Here is a 16567-nt window from a genome sequence, read left to right on the forward strand (position 1 = left end):
ATCCACCATTTCTAAGAGCCTGTAATTTAAAGAACAATTTCACGTGGTAATGGATAGATGAGAGATTAGTACACAAGTATTTTTCAAAGGATAGTCTGAGGGGGTTTATGGCCGATGGTAAGAGAAGTCCATTACTAAAGGGGAAGGGAGGTATGATAAGTCTAAGTAGAAAAAGAAATGACGAGGGTTTATATTAGTCAAGACACTTTTGATCGCGAGGACAGAAACTCAGTATCCACAGGAGACTTTTTTTTTTAATGAGTGGCTCTGTTGATTAGAAAAAAGGCAGATGACGTGCATATTTCCTCAGAGCTGATTTTCTTGAGGAGTCCAAGCACCACCTACATTCAGAGCCTGTCGGCTCTGAGTCTTAGCTTCATCCTGTCAGACCAGTCTGTCATGGACATGGCCAGGGGACACTCTGCTCATAGCCTCTGAATCTTAAAAACTGAGGGAGAAAAAAAGACCCTCTTTGCTCAGGAATGACCCTCATTCCTCTTTGAATGTTAGAAATTTCTGATTGACTGACGTGCATCTCATGACCCTGTCTGCGTCAATCACTGGTCCTTGGGAGATGAGGTAACACGATTGGTCTGCCTCATGACTCATCGCCTACAGCCAGCCTTGGAGGAATGTGATTGGCTACCACGAGAGCCACCTGAAGAAGTACCTCCACGAAGAAAGGTACCTTGCATGGCACATGGGATAATGAAGTCAAAATCATGGATAACTAATCTTTCATCGGGTCCTGTCTGCCACACTCCTGGGCGGAATCTGACCATCGTAGTCAGGGAATATCTCTTTTGTTTGTAAAGGTCCAAATGAATAGAGAAAATACTTCTCTGTGGGGAAGGGCAGACTCGTTTTTAATAGAGCACCAGGCCCAATGCTTTGGTCCTTTGTTTCTTCTCATCCCTGGCCTGACAGGGAAAACACGGGAAAAGCGTCTGGGATTACAATGAGGACTTGTGTTTTCTTGGCAATTTGATTAAGGGTTAATTTATGCTTGGGATTTAAATGTCAGTTGTTTGAATTTTAGGTCACATCTTTAATTGAAAAGGGTGTAGAATTGTTTAGTACTCTGGTGAAAAGGCTGTGTATTGGTGATTTGTGTGGGAGCTGCTGATATTGGCTGAAAGCTTGTTCAGTTAGTCATGTTACTGCTTGTGTCCTTTCAAAACTGTAAATAATTATAGTCTAACTGGAATTTCCTACCATTTACTCAAAATTTTTCATTATTCCTGTGAATGTACTTCAGTTCCCACATTGAATCGTTCTTTTTTTTTTTTTGCCTCTTGCTCCCCAGAAGTTACTTAAAATACTACGATAGATTTTGATGATGCTGTGACAAAGTGCACACATTCTAGTGAAGATGATTTGTGCAGCCTTTTCTTAGAAAATGTCTTTGAATGCTGATGATACAGGCGACTTGTCCATCCTGACATTTCAGGATGTAGCTGGTCACCAGGTTCGCTGAAATCGGGAGCATCTCCTGAGTGCCAGACGTGAGATTAGGTACTGTGGCATAGCCTCCAGAGGCAAGCAGGGTGGCGGTGGTCCCTGCTGCCATCCTGATTTCAGCCAGGGCTTGGCACATCAGTCAGGACAACCCTGTAGCACCATGGCACTGGCTCAGTTCAGTGGAAGGCTGCCATTGTAGTGGGTTCTAGCATGGGAGAGGCAATCTTTGCCACCTGCTCGAGAGACGTCTGTTTTAATCCCAGTCAAATCCCACTGGTTCTACCTTTGGTCTTGGATTAGATCGCTTGACTTTCCCATGTCTCACTTTCTCCGTCTCTCCAACAGAACTAATCTTTATTCTACTTATTTCTAAAAATTTTCAGAGGCGACAAATGAGATAATGGGTACTAAGTTGTTTTAGAAATGCAAAGAATTTAACAAGTTGTGGTTCTGCTATTATACATGCAGGACGTAGCCTTTCTTAAAGACATACGGGGAAATCTGGCTCATTGGACCTGCTTTTACCTTCCTTGGACATAGAAATATCTTAATCTGGGCATTACTGCCACCTTTGAATAACTGAAACCTGGCTGGGTCACACACATCTCACCTGGTAACTTAAGTAATTTTATCAACACATGTCATGTAGCCTGTTTTGTCGTGCCATGGGCCAACTTCACCCCTACATGCTGACCTCTCTGCTTTTGCTAAGTCTCTCTCCTCTTGGATATATGGAAGACTCTGAATCAGTCATCTGTTCTTTCTGCCCTTTTGTAAATTCAGTGAAACTGCATTAGAGAGTCAGGAAAAAAAGAACAGGAATGTTTTGTTTTCCTTAGTGAAAGGGCTTAGGCATTATGACTTAAAACATACGGGTTCTGATAGTACAGATTTTTGCCCTTTGTCACTTCAGTGATTTTCATGTCCTGTGAGTGGTCTGGTGGAAGGCCTCTTCCTCTAGGTATAAGTGACATCTTTCTCACTGAGACATTTGGCCTGGAGTTCAGTATGAAATGGTTGCTCCAGGAACTTCTGACATTCGGGATTCCAGTTCAATCTTACTGACATTTACTGAGTTGACTACAGAATGTGGGGGACAGAAGTGAAGCGTGTTCTCCTGCTATGTGTTCTCTTGTCCACAAGTCGTACTTGGGCCTGGCTGAGGAGGGAGAGACAAACAACTGAACCTCCTAATACAGCAGAAACAAGATGTGAATATATGAAATGGTGTTTAGTTGCTACGAGGTAGGAAAGAAACACGTGCCTCTTTGGTAGTTGAGAAAAGACCACATGTACTTCCCAAGTGGGAAAATGGCTCTTTCCAAAAGATGGGGGTTGAGATAAGCAGAATTTGGAAGGAAATGCCGGGAAGAGAGCCCTGAAGCCTGGGCGGGGAGACTGAAAACCGTACTGTACGTCTGGGAATCAGGGACTGGTTTTCCATTATCATTTTATTGAAGTATTATTGACATACTCATACGATATTATATCAGTTTCACGTGCACAACGTAATGAGTCAACATGCGTATACATTGTAAAATGTCACCCCAATAAGGCTAGTTACCCTCTGTCAGCATACAAAGTTAAAACACCATGATTGATCATATTCACCATGCTGCACATTACGTCCCCATAATTTACTTATTTTATAACTGGAAGTTTGCACCCCTTGATGTCCTTCATCCATCTGTTCTCTGTATCTATGAGTCTGGTTTTGTGTTGTTTGTTCATTTATTTTTTTTTTTTTAGATTCCACATCTGAATGAAATCATGTGGTATTTGTTTTTCTCTGCCTGACTTATTAACCTAGTACTGTGTTTCCCCGAAAATAAGACTGGGTCTTATTTTTGCTCCAAAAGACGATTATGGCTTATGTTCAGGGGATGTCATCCTGAAAAATCATGCTAGGGCTTATTTTCCGGTTAGGTCTTATTTTCAGGGAAACACGGTACAATACCCTTCAGGTCTATCCATGTCGTCATAAATGGCAAGATTTTATTTCTTTATGGCTGAGTAGTATTTCATTCCGTCTGTCTCTCTCTCTCTCTTCCCCCTCCCATTTACATTTAATATTTGTGTGAGTTTTATATTTATTCCGTCATATTCTCATACATGTCTTATTATCAGAACAGTGTGTTCAATTCCCTTCAAGTTAAATTCCTTAACTTCCACCTACACATTTTTCAAGAAAATCTATACCTTCAGAAAAATGCCCAGTTTACCCAATAAAGTAGAGGCAATAAAATAAGAAGTAACCCGTAAAGGGTGTGGAGCAGATTATAAGCCACACCCAAGAGCAGTATTCAAGGGCTGTGTACTTGCCCACAAGGGTCCCTGTTTCCGTCTTACTCCCACCCTCCCTGCCACGCCTGGGCGAGTGAAGATCACGGCCTGTACTAACCGATCATTAAACACAGTGAGGACTTGGGAGGCTTTGTTAGAAATGCTTGGCACAAATCGCATGGGACTTAGCACTAGGTCTTATCTAATCCTTGCCTCGTATGGTCACCATTTCACTTCTCCTGTATCACTTCTGCAAAGATGGTGGAAAGGTTTGCTTTTCTGTGCCAGCATGAATCGATTGGCAGCCACTGCCTGAAGCAGTGTATTGAGAATGATTGTGAACCTGTGTCTGGCATATTCAAGCATGAATGTCTACCATGGGTGTAGGAGTGGCAGCCAGTGGCCCAAGTGACTGATGTATGCCACCCTGCTCTGCTCAACACTAATTCATAATGAGAAACAGTGTCTGAATGCTGGAAGGACCTGCTTGATGCTGGAGACCTTTCTGAACCAAGTTGTCTCGGCCACAGGGCATCCATAATAGGCGTCCTTTCAGCTACAGCCATGATTTCAGCAACCTGAGTTGTAAAGGACCATGGCCGCCATGACAGGTGTTAAATATTCATTGGTCTGTCTTCTGAATAACAGAGGGACCCTACCTGTTCTGTTCCAGCCCTTAATTCCAGCTTCTCTCAGACACTTCCCCTCCACGGCTGTTTCCCAGAGTGCTGTTCACTGGACGACAGTTTGCACGTGACTTTATATCGATCATTCCGTGTCTTAGTATAATTAGAGGTGGCACCCAGTGGCTTCATCTCTCAGAAGCCGGAGGTCTGTTGGTCACTCTTTCTTGGGACTCTTACACTCTCCTGCCATTTGTTTATGGTGCATAATCAGTAGGGCTCTTTAGTACTTCAGGCTCCCAGTATAGTCCTTAGTCCTTAGTATTTCTGGTATTATCTAGATTACTCGCATCTCCCTTTCTCTTATGTCAGAGAAAGACAAGCAACTTCTCAAAAGTTGACATTAACACATTTGATGTTCAGTGCAACTCTTGGTCTAGGTAAGGCGGGTGTTCTTTTTATTATCCCTATTTTTCAGATGAGGTGACTCAGGAGTAGGAATTACTTTCCAACTGATTTGCCCCGAAGCCAAGACTCAGCCCATTACCTTGGCACCAACTCGAGGAGTCTTCCCACTGGGCTGTCCTCTCTCTCCCGTTGTCCAGGCAAAGTGCCGACGGATTGCACCCCCACCTTCCTAACCGCTCTCCATCCCGGCACTGAGCTTAGTGCTTCTGTTCATAGTTGGTACATATTTGGCAGCAGATAAACCAATGAATGCTTCCACGTAACCCGGTTCATTTGTAGATCACTTAAAATGCTTTTCTTCCCGCACATCTACTCACTTAGAAAGACATCTCACTTGAAATTCAACCCCACAACACTAAACAAAAACAAGGGTAGTTGCTGATAAAAACTCATCTAAAGATGAGAACCTCATGCTGTTAAAATAATTGATCCATACCAAAATTGGCCACAGTGCAAGGACTGGAATCCCGGTCTCCTTGCTATTAATTCTGTTATCTTTTTTCTACACAACACAGCTTGACTCAAGTAAGTAAGTGGAGTGTGAGTGTGTGTGTGTGTGTGTGTGTGTGTGAGTGAGTTCTCGTTCTTGACCTTGCTAATAGCTACCTATGTGATGAGTAGGAACTTACTGGGTCACTTTGGATCCCACTCTCCTCATTTGTTAAGATTAAATGTTGGATTTGGTAGCATAATATAGAATCATGGAATTTTAATGCTGGGAAAAACTTAGAGATCATCTAGTTCTACTCCCTCAATTTATTGATAAGGAAAACTGTCCGCTTCTAGCTCCAAATTAAATTCTGAGAGGAACTCATGACTTTCTAAGAGATCCAGCTTTTCTGAAACCAGAGACTACCCCGTAATCCCATCTCTGCCACTTACCAAATGTGTAACTGTGACCCTCGCATGTCACATTGCTAGACTTCCGTTTCCTGCTCAGTAAAATTGAAAGGATGGATTAAGGCTCCTTGCAGATTTAACATTTTCAGGACTACGAAAGACATCTTTGAAAATTGACATCTTCGCTACCCCTGGGGTAGGACTCAGACTGTGAAGAAGCATAATGTAACTCCAGCAAGAAGCTAGACAGCATGTGGAACAAGTTAGAAGCATCCGTCCAGAGGACAATGATCAGGTGCATTTGTTCAATGTGTCCCTGAATTTAAAAATTGCTATACTGATGTCTGCTTTTAAAAATAATAACCCAACATCCTTTGCTGTTGGCCCAAAGATACGGACAAAAGAACCAATTAAGAAAGTGGCGTTCTGTAGTCCATTTCCTATAGATTTGGGTACTGCAAGTCAGGACACTCTCACTTGATCTTCTGCCTTGATGGGCATCACATTATAACTCATCTCAGTATTTTTCAGTCGGGCATCAGAAGCCTCACAATTTATTAAATACCGCATTCCGAGTATGTGTTTACTCCTTTGTTAGAAATTGCCAATGGGACAGGAACTGTGTGTCACTTCCAGAGCAGTTAGTGGGGGAACGTATCAAAAGAGATCTGTCAAGTTTGAGTAAGTATAGATATTGCATAAAGTCTCGAAGGAAATCAAGCCGAGTGGGGTACATTCTTGCTAGTGGCAGTGTATGAGAATGTATTTGTTTTATTTATTTGGCTTTATTTTTCAGAACGTTGATAGGATGTCATGTAACCCATTGGATTAATGTTTTGCTCCGATAAAAATAGACTTAGGCTGTTAGGGGAAAACTATCATCTGTTGAGTGAAATAATGGTACTAGCTCTTTACTTTCGAGGGTTAAGAGGTCTTACTGCTTCCTGGAGGGAGCCCAGGAATGCAAATAGAGCCTCAGGGACGAGGTTATAGTCTGCTTTTGACCTTGCTTAACCTTTCTAGGCCTCAGAATTTTCATGTTTTTCGTTTTTTGTGTGTTTTTTAAAATAGCATTTGTGCTATGGTAAAAATCATGAAAAGCCTATAGGCGTATAGGCCAGAACTGAAAAGGAGTACCAAACAATGGCTGTCATTCTATGCAAGTAACGGAATGGGTAGGAAATTTTGTTTGGACAGGTTTTTAAATAGATATTTTTAAATTATTATTATTATTTTTTACCTTTTGACCCCCCTCACCCATTTCTCCCACCCTCCCCTCTGGCACGAATCCATTCTCCGTGTCTGTGAGCTTGATTTATTTATTTATATTTAGATTCCATATAAAGAGAGAGCACACAGTATTTATCTTTCTCTGACTTAATATCACTTAGTATAACGTTCTCAGGATGCATTCATCTTGTTGCAAATAGCAGTATTTCATTATTTTTTATTACTGATAGTATTCCATTGTATATATGCACCACCATTTCTTTATCCATTCATCCATCAACGGACACTTAGGTTGCTTCCATATCTTAGCTGTTGTAAATAATGCTGCAGTGAACATAGGCAGTATTCTTTTTAAATTAGTGCAAATATCTTTTTAAGTTAGTGTTTTCATTTTCTTTGGTTAAGTACCCAGACGTGGAATTGCTGAGTCATAAGGTAGCTCTATTTTTAATTTTTTGAAGAACGTCCATACTGATTTTCATAGTGGCTGCACCAATCTGCAATCCCACCAAAAGTGCACAAGGGTTCCCTTTTCTCCACATCCTCACCAGCACTTGTTGTTTGTTGATTTATTGATGATGGCCATTCTGACCGGAGTGAGGTGGTATCTCATTGTGGGTTTTTTTTGTTTGTTTTTAAAGATTTTATTGGGGAAGGGGAACAGGACTTTATTGGGGAACAGTGTGTCCTTCCAGGACTTTTTTCCAAGTCAAGTTGTTGTCCTTTCAATCTTAGTTGTGGAGGGTGCCGTTCAGCTTCAAGTTGTTGTCCTTTCAGTCTTAGTTGTGGAGGGCGCAGCTCAGCTCCAGGTCCAGTTGCCCGTTTCTAGTTGCAGGGGGCGCAGCCCATCAACCCTTGCAGGATTCCAATCGGCAACCTTGTGGTTGAGAGGACACGCTCCAACCAACTGAGCCATCTGGGAGGCAGCTCAGCTCAAGGTGCCGTGTTCAATCTTAGTTGCAGGGGGCAGAGCCCACCATCCCTTGTGGGACTCGAGGAATTGAACTGGCAACTTTGTGGTTGAGAGCCCACAGGCCCATGTGGGAATCGAACCAGCAGCCTGTGGAGTTAGGAGCATGAAGCCACCTAACAACCTGAGCCACCGGGCTGGCCCTCATTGTGGTTTTTACTTGCATCTCTGTGAGAATTAGTGATGTGGAGCCTCTTTTCATACGTCTGTTGGCCATTTGCATTTCTATTTTGGAAAAATGTCTATTCAAATCATCTGCCCATTTCTTTAATTATTTCTTTTTTCTATTGAGTTGTATGAGTTCTTGATATATTTTGGATATGAACCCCTTATCAGGTAAATGATTTGAAAATATTTTCTACCATTCAGTAAGTTGCCTTTTCATTTTGTTGGTTTCCTTTTGCTGTGCAGAAGCTTTTTAGTTTGATATGGTTCAATTTGTTTATTTTTTGCTTTTGTTGCTTTTGCTTTTAGTGTCAGATTCCAAAAAAATCATTGCCCGGACTGATGTCAAGGAGCTTTTTCTAGCTCCTTGTTTTTTTCTAGGAGTTTTATGGTTTCAGCTCTTATGTTCAGGTCTTTAACCCATTTTGAGTTCATTTTTGTCATGGTGTAAGGTAGTGGTCCAGCATGGGGCTACTTATAATTACATGCACATGCATCAATAAAATGATTAGCCATTCTCATATAAACATAATTATATCTCTCTAAAAATGCATGCAGATGTGTTATGATCCAGTGACAAACAGAAAGCCGTCGGGCACGACCCTTGCTTTGTGTGTAAACAGTGGATTATTGGGGCAGAATTTGTTTCCTGTGGCTCATTCCGTCATGCATTTCTTTACAACCAGGCCTCACTGAAGTATCAAACAATGAAAATGCCTTTTGAAGTGATCCGTGTTCTGTATACAAAGCAGAGGTGAACTTCCTACCATTTTCCAAGGACACTCCATGCATTTAGACTTTAACCCAGGGTCATGTTAAAAGAGCAACATGCCAGAACGCTGCCAGCTAGTTCTGGAAACCACAGGGTCCCTTTGCATCCAGTTGTTCCACCTCCCCCATCCGAAAGCTTCTGAAGCTAAAGTAGGGCATGTTGGCCAATCAGTGCCAGTGCCTTCTGTGTTGCTTCTCCAGCTTAAGACAGATCTAGAGATTACCCTTGACAGAGAGGGATCATGGGTTGCCTGGAGCTGAAGAAGTTTGGTTTCCTCGGGGCACAAGAGTTCACCGCAGCAAATCATTTAAACTAACTGTCATTTGAGTCCTCATCTGAAATTGAAACTGTGGGCTCGTGTGTTCATTCACAAAACATTCACCTAATTCTTAAGAAAATTAGGACTTTCAAAGAGTATTTGCAGGGATGACTGCCTCCTACCCTGGTCCCACTGGCATCCAGGGATGAATAAGCATTTGTGAAAAGGCCAGTTTTAATTGCTACTTTATACTCACTCTCTTTTGAATGTAATCATTTTTTTCAGCTCATTTTTAAAAATACAGATTTACATTCATGAGACCAGCCAACCAGTCAGTCGATGTATGCTTAGCGAGTGTTTGCTACAATGTTAAACCAACATCTCACTAAAATACAGGGAAAGGAGTTCAACCTCACAAGTAAGGAAAGAGTAGGAATTTGCATGGATAGTAAGGGGTGTTGGGGGCAGACTGGATTGAGACTCAGAAATTACTCTCTCAGTAGGGCTGAGAGTTTGCACTAGTTACTTTGTTTCTCTGTGCCAAACTTTCTCAATTAATGGAAAACTATAAAGCTATTGAAAACCACACAGTGCTAGGCCAGCATGTGGCACTATGTATGATGTGCTATCATGGTTATTATCCACAGAATGAAGGAAGTGATCTAAACAGCTTCCAGGGCACTTCCAGCTCTGCTCTGTCAAGATTATAGACTGTCTGGGTCTGTAAATTGAGCATTAGCCCAGGAAGTACTGCATGGTGCTTGGCGCACACTGAGCAAATCTCAATGCTATTCCCTTGGCTTAAAGACATAGGGCTTCTCTTAATCAACTACCGTATACTCTCTAGTTCTTTAGAAATAAGACCGGATCGATTAACGGTAAGAAGACTGGTAAAATGCTTTAGGGGACTGCGATTACTTCCTATTTATATTTAGCAGGCTGAAAAACAACCTGTGGGCAATGGTTGTGAATATCGAACTTGACCCCTGCTTTCCTGAACAGGGCGGCCTGGCTAACGACGGTTCCTTTTTGCTTTCAGAGCTGAGCTATGCCTGGATCTTCAATGAATACCCTTCCTATCAGGACAATCGACGCTTTGTTTCTCAAGAGACTGGGAATCTGTATATCGCCAAAGTAGAAAAATCAGATGTTGGGAATTATACCTGTGTGGTGACGAACACAGTGACAAACCACAAGGTCCTGGGGCCGCCCACACCGCTAATCCTGAGAAATGACGGTGAGTTTTCCAAGGGATTTTGTTAGTTCTGTTCTTTGGGACCACAGGTTGAGTGTGGGAAGTTGTAATGTTATTGGCACACAGAGCCTGATTGTCTGAATTGAATTTAAGAAAAATTTAATGTTTTCTACACTTGGGACCCTTATTTTCTCCGCTTGTGTAACAAATAAACCCGTGAATCCATTTTGGAAAACTAATTAGAAATCGAATTGCTAATCTGGACAGGAATAGGCTGTGGGCTTAGGTGAATATAAATAACAAAGGAACCTACTTCTTGTTTCCTTCCCACTGAAATCCAGTACCCAGGTACAATGAAGTGGGAGATTGAACAATTAGGTCATTAACCTTTTCTATACAATTTAGAATTCAGGGTCCAGAAAGAAGTTTTAAATTATCCAAATAATATCTGGATTTATGATCCTGAAGACATAGTTCCCACCACACTGAAATGCAGAACTCTCAAGGCTAATTGCAGAGACGTTTGAATTTCCCACACTTTTGTGAGAATAGTTCCAGAAAATACATGAATTTCACCTAATGACTTGAACGGATGACGTGATAGTGCATGGCAATTCACCATGTGCTGTTTAAAGTTAATCTTACCAAATTATATGCCCAACTCTGCGAGAACCATGCCTTTTCCCCACCATGAGTCTGTATATGATTCTATTCCCTCTTCTTGAAATGCTGTTCTTCTCTTAGTCACTTGATTAACTCCTACTGTCCCTTCCAGTTTTGTCAGACACCCCACTGTCCCCAGGAAGTCTTCTCCGTCTGAGCCCCTGTCCCAGCCAGGCTCTATCAGGCACCTTCTCCATCAACTCCAGTGACGCCCGTCATTGCAGCCCCAGAACCCTTTACTCTGCATCACAGTTCCAGCGTGTGTCACTGTCTCCCCAACTATACACTTGCCTTTGTAAAACCACGCGCACTTGACCGCCCCTGTATCTCCAGTCCCCAGGACAGTACCCGGGACACAGAGGTTCTCAATAAATACTTGTTGAGTAAATGAAAAAGACACGCTTGACTGTTTCCATAATGGCTGATGCAATGACTTCAGCAGTCGTAGTGTACATGTGTAGGTTTCTGTTCTTTTTAAGTCCCTCTCTCATCGAGTACCCATCGAACCTTGCGTTATGAACAGGATTTACTAGACCCATCATACAGATGAGGAAACTGTCAGCCAGGAACGTTAATAACGAGCATTTGTTAGGCGCCAACTATTTGTTGGGTGTTCAGAACTTCACCTGGATCATCTCATTCAAAAGTAATTCCACGAGGAAAGTCCTCTTTCCTATTTTACAGATGAATGCACTGGGGCTCAGACACGGCAAATAGCAAACCCCAAAGCCACACAGCTCGCGAAACAACAGCGGCTCAGATCCACGCGCAGCACCACATCTTGACTGCAGAGCCCCGCGTACTAACCCCTCACTGTGCCTTTTTGGTACACAAGGCCACCTCTCACCTGAATCTTACGCCAATTAAACGGGGCAAATTCAAGCCTAAAACTCAGATTTTTCTCCCAGTCTGTCCTCTTTCACTCTGTCCTGAAGGGACCTTTGCTCAAGTGGGGCTGTGACCTTGAACCCTGACCCCAGGCTATGTGCAGACAAGCCACCTCTGCAGAGAGGGGCTGAGCAGCCCTGCAGCGTAGAGCACACTGTGGGATTTTTGAGCCAATGGTGTAGATTTCAATCACTCATTCATTTATTCATGCATTTCACATGTATTTATTTAGCACTTGCTATGTGACAGTCACTCCTCTGGGAGCCAGTCAGCCAGGGCACTCTCTCAGCTGCCTCCATTCTCCTGGAGGGCACAGGTGAAAACAAACAAAAACAAGACTCGGATTGTTTTAAATAGTAACGAAATAAACCAGTGTGGTAGCACAGAGGCTTGGGGGCAGGGGGGCTGGTGGAATGTCTACTTCGACAGGGTCGTAACGAAAAGGCTTTCTGAGGAGGTGACGTATGAACTGAGAGCGAATGACAGACTCAGTCATGGGGAGCGTTCCAGGCTTAGTGAACTTCACGCGCAAAGGCCCCGAGGGCTGAATGAACACTTGGCTTGTCCAGGGAGCACAGAGAATGTGAGCTGGGTTGGGGTACAATGAGCAGGGTGGGCGTGGTTTGAGTTGAGGTTGGAAAGGAATCGGGGGCCAGATCGTGGGGGCCATGGAGAGAAGACTGGAGTTTATTTCAAGTGTGATGAGAAGCCCTTAGAGGATTTTATGCGCGAGTGATATGCGTTTTTAAAAAGATTGCTTAGCTACTGTGTGGAAATAGACTTTAAAAAAGTGAGAGTGGACACGGGAAATCCAGTAGAGGACACAGCAAAGTGATTTGGTCGGGAATGATGGCCGCCTGGAGCAGGGAGTCGTGGTGGGGAAGCCAGAAGACGATGGTTCAGGGGACAGTGTGTGGGCAAGGCTGCCAGGACGTGCTGATGGGAGGTGGGAGGTGGCAGAAGAGAAAACCAAGGAGGACATGTTGCTTTCTGGCACAGCAGCTGGGTTTGTGGGAGTGCTGTTTACTGAAATGGTTTTACTAAGCAGGTTTGTAAAGGGATAGTCAAGAATAGTGTTTTAGGCATTATTTGTAAAGCCAAAAGCATGACTTCTCCCTTGGCAACAGAAAGAATGCTTTGCTTTATGGTCCCTGGCCCATCTCTCCATTAGAGTCTTCATCTGGTATATTTATTAGGTTGGTGCAAAAGTCATTGCGGTTTAAATGGTTAAAAATAACCACAAAAACTACAGTGACTTTGGCACCAGCCTAATATATGTCCTCAGCTTGCCTTCCCCACCAGTGACCCTGTGACCCGGCACACATCATAGTTTTCATCCAACTTGTACCTGGCCCAGGGCTTGCCACATGGCAAAAGCTAAATTAATACGTTGGCTTAAGCTGAATTCTATTAAATAAAAATGGAAAATACTATCAGTTTAAATGGTCAGGTAGACAAGGGACCAAGCCTGCCAAAAGCTATCACTGCTCTCTCTCCAGACCTAAGGGTGAAGAAACTTGTTCAAAAGATGGGCTCCGGTGGCATTTTGTACAGAATTATTTGAAATACAGCCCCTTCTGGCCTCTGCCAGTTGCCAGAATGCCTGTCCAGTGGTGTCTCTCGTTTTGGTGAATCACGTGACTAATGTAACGCAATACAGTAGTACCTCAGTTTTCGAACATCTCCATTGATGAAAATTTCGGTTTACGAACACTATAAACCCGAAATGTAAATGCTTTGGTTTTCAAACACCCCTCGGAAGTCGAACACGTCACGTGGCTTCCCCTGAGTGCAAGATCCTGAGGCCTAGCTGTCTGTCGGCTGTTTTCCAACGTTTCATAACTCAAGCGGTTTTCTGGAATGGATTACGTTAAAAAACCGAGGTACCACTGTACTGCCCTCAATGCACTAAGACACACGGAGGCGCGTCCTCTCAGGGTTGCTGCTTCAGAGAAAGGAACAAAATGTCAGGAACACAATACTCCAGAACCATCCCGTACACCTGAAGTTGACAGCCACCCCCCCCCCGCCTCTGGGATTTGTCTCAGCTTGTCTAGTGTACCCTCAGGGAGATGACAAATGCTTTCTATTAGAGTATTTTATCACAAAATTAGTTGACTAAGGGTTTTATTCTTCAGCAGTTAATGCCCATTCATTCTTAATTTCCGTAAGAACCACACAGTGAAAATTCATCATGCGTCTTTCCCATTCAGGCTGGAGTCCATGAAATGGATACCCAGGCTGTCACGAAGCACAAATAGGCTATCTAATTAGCATTCGTCTGGAGGTAAGGGAAAAGGGGAAATCGAAATCAAGAAGAGATTGCCAAACAAGGGGCGGTTCTTGTTAAAGGCTACCTACCCTGTGAGGCCAAAATCAGTGAAACTGTCATTCCACAATTTCTAGAATCTAGTCCCTCTAGGTTAGCCTGATAAGTGCAAGGTGAGTGTGCAATTTGTACAATCATTTTGATCACCGAAGCTCGCTTAGGATTTCACATTCTCCTGCCTCGGAAACGTGACCGAGCCATGGAGTTGATCTCCGGAATGCAGACGGTGGCTGCTCAGTCCCCTGTCCACGCACCCCTGTAGCTTAAAGAACAAGAACTCCTCAAGCTTCAGGTCCTTTCTTGAGTTCCAGCTAAGCAGTTCTGGACCATGATTCATTGTCTCCAGCCCAAGAGGTTGCAGTGAGTCATAAAAAGTGCAGAATGAACATTGGCTCAGGTCCTGATAGGAATCGAGGGTGGTGTGTCCCCTGCCCCCGCAGACCCTACGTGGCTGTTGCCGCCAGCACGCTGCAGCGTCCACAACACCTTGGCATTCCCTGGTCCCTTCTCTCAGCTCTTCATGTCCTCACCCCTTCCTGCACCTCAGATCGCAACTGAAACACGGGGCAGGCTGGTCCAGAGGTAAGCGTGAGGCCTCTGGAGCCAGGTGCTCTGCTGGGATCCACCCCACGCATTAGCCATGTGACTGGATGTCAGGGTAACCTCATCACGCCTGGTGTGCTCGTCATGCACATGAGGAGAGTGGCCCCTACCTCAGACGCTTCCTCTGTGTGTTAAATTACGTGTAAAGTGCTTTGAACAGCGACACAACAGAAGGGCAACACCAGTGACTTTCTTACGTGAGAGACACTCAACAAATTCGTTATAAAAACAGATTATAGAGCGTACAGGTCGTATGACCCTTGTTTTGTAAAATCCATGTGGATGCTGACAGAGAAGGCAGGACTTGTACTCTCCAAAATGCTAACAGTGTTAAACTTTAAGGTGTTCAACTTTTAGTGATAAAATGTTCTATTCTTTGTTTTCTGTTTGCTTCGCTGCATTTTCTCATTTTTCTACACTGATCAGTTTTTAAATTTTTGCAGCCATGTTTGGTAAAAGGGCTTTCACAGATTATGGGGCCTACAAGCACTTAGCAATCCGATCACTCAATTTTGTATCTTTGTCCTTTGGAAAAAAAGGCAACTGGGGACCCGAGAAGCGAGGAGAAGCAGCAGCAGGACCAGACTTGGTCCCCAGTCGCCATGCCATTTACTTGAGGGTCCAGAAAGTTGTCTGTGGCTCTCTGTGTACACATTTACTTTGTTTCTTTTCCCTTACAATTTTCAAAACATTTGTATAGGGAGTTCTCCTAAATAACTGTACGTTACTTTGTAGTACTCACCTCCAGGAAGTACAAAATCTAGAGTTGTTCAACCGATGTGTGACAATTTTCTATCAGAGTTCATATTTATTTATTGAGGTGTTTTCACATCTGCTTTGAAAAGATAATATAACTTGTGAGCTGGGGAAGGGTACCTGTTGCTTAGGTACCAGGAAAGAATAAGATTAAATTGAGAAAAGCATATCGTAATGACTTGTCCCGCGGGCGGTAGCGCAGCCCAGGAGTATGTGGTAGACCAGTTGCTCCTTATTGATCATGACAGGCTTCCTAATAGGTCTCAGAGGATTGTCCGTAAATTTCCATAAGCAAAGGTGACAGATCACCCATACCATGTAATGAGAGAGGTCATAGATTTAGGTGACGATCATAAGTGCCTACCCTCGACTTCCTCTGAAATGGTACAGAGGAAGAGAATTTGCAGACACTAGGAAAGTCTTGGGAAAATGAGATCAAGTCTGTGAGGATGTCTGCGTGTGTTACCTGTATACAGGTGTGCCGTCGGGCAGAAGAGTTATCATATGGCCTTTGTGTTTTGGGTCCGAATGGGTACTGGTCAGCCAGTCCTTAGTTTTGCTTATTAGAACCAAGACATTTGAACACTAGTTGTTAAATATTTTTGAATATTATCCCTAATTAGAACTCTAACTAGAAGAGATGCTAGGGAATAGGAAACAAAGGATTTATCCTCTTTTAGAGTTTCGAATTCTCTCTCTTTCTCTTTCTCTCATCTACCTCTCTATCTCTGTCTCTCCTCCTCTGTTTATCTCTCCCCTTTTCTCCTCCATTCCCACTATATTTACATTGATAAACATATATTTGTAGGATGTGTGTGTGTAAATATACATATGTTTATATGCACGAGATTGTCTTTGGAAGTTAAAACATAAACTTTGCTTTGCTGAATATTTTATTGTACTTCAATATAAAGTTAAATTACTTAAAACTGATATTCTCAAATATAAGGACAATAACAGGCACGTTTTCCTGAGTCCTCATGCATGTTTCCCCCACCAGCCTCAGTTTATTTAGCCATGAAAGCACTGAACAAATCCAGCATCGAAGTGTTTATATCCTCC

At 43.1% G+C, this 16567-nt stretch overlaps 1 protein-coding gene across 8 annotated transcripts in view; it reads left to right on the forward strand.

Annotated features, from left to right (window-relative positions):
* CNTN4 (contactin 4) overlaps positions 1–16567 on the forward strand; it is a 795376-nt gene that overhangs the window by 618852 nt on the left and 159957 nt on the right. For all 8 annotated transcript variants that reach the window (XM_033132994.1, XM_033132996.1, XM_033132995.1 and 5 more), the window contains one exon: positions 10111–10308. In XM_033132994.1, coding sequence (XP_032988885.1) covers positions 10111–10308 — 198 coding nt within the window. The remainder of the gene's footprint in view (positions 1–10110; positions 10309–16567) is intronic.

Source organism: Rhinolophus ferrumequinum, chromosome 17, assembly GCF_004115265.2.
Source record: "Rhinolophus ferrumequinum isolate MPI-CBG mRhiFer1 chromosome 17, mRhiFer1_v1.p, whole genome shotgun sequence".
NCBI lineage: Eukaryota > Metazoa > Chordata > Mammalia > Chiroptera > Rhinolophidae > Rhinolophus > Rhinolophus ferrumequinum.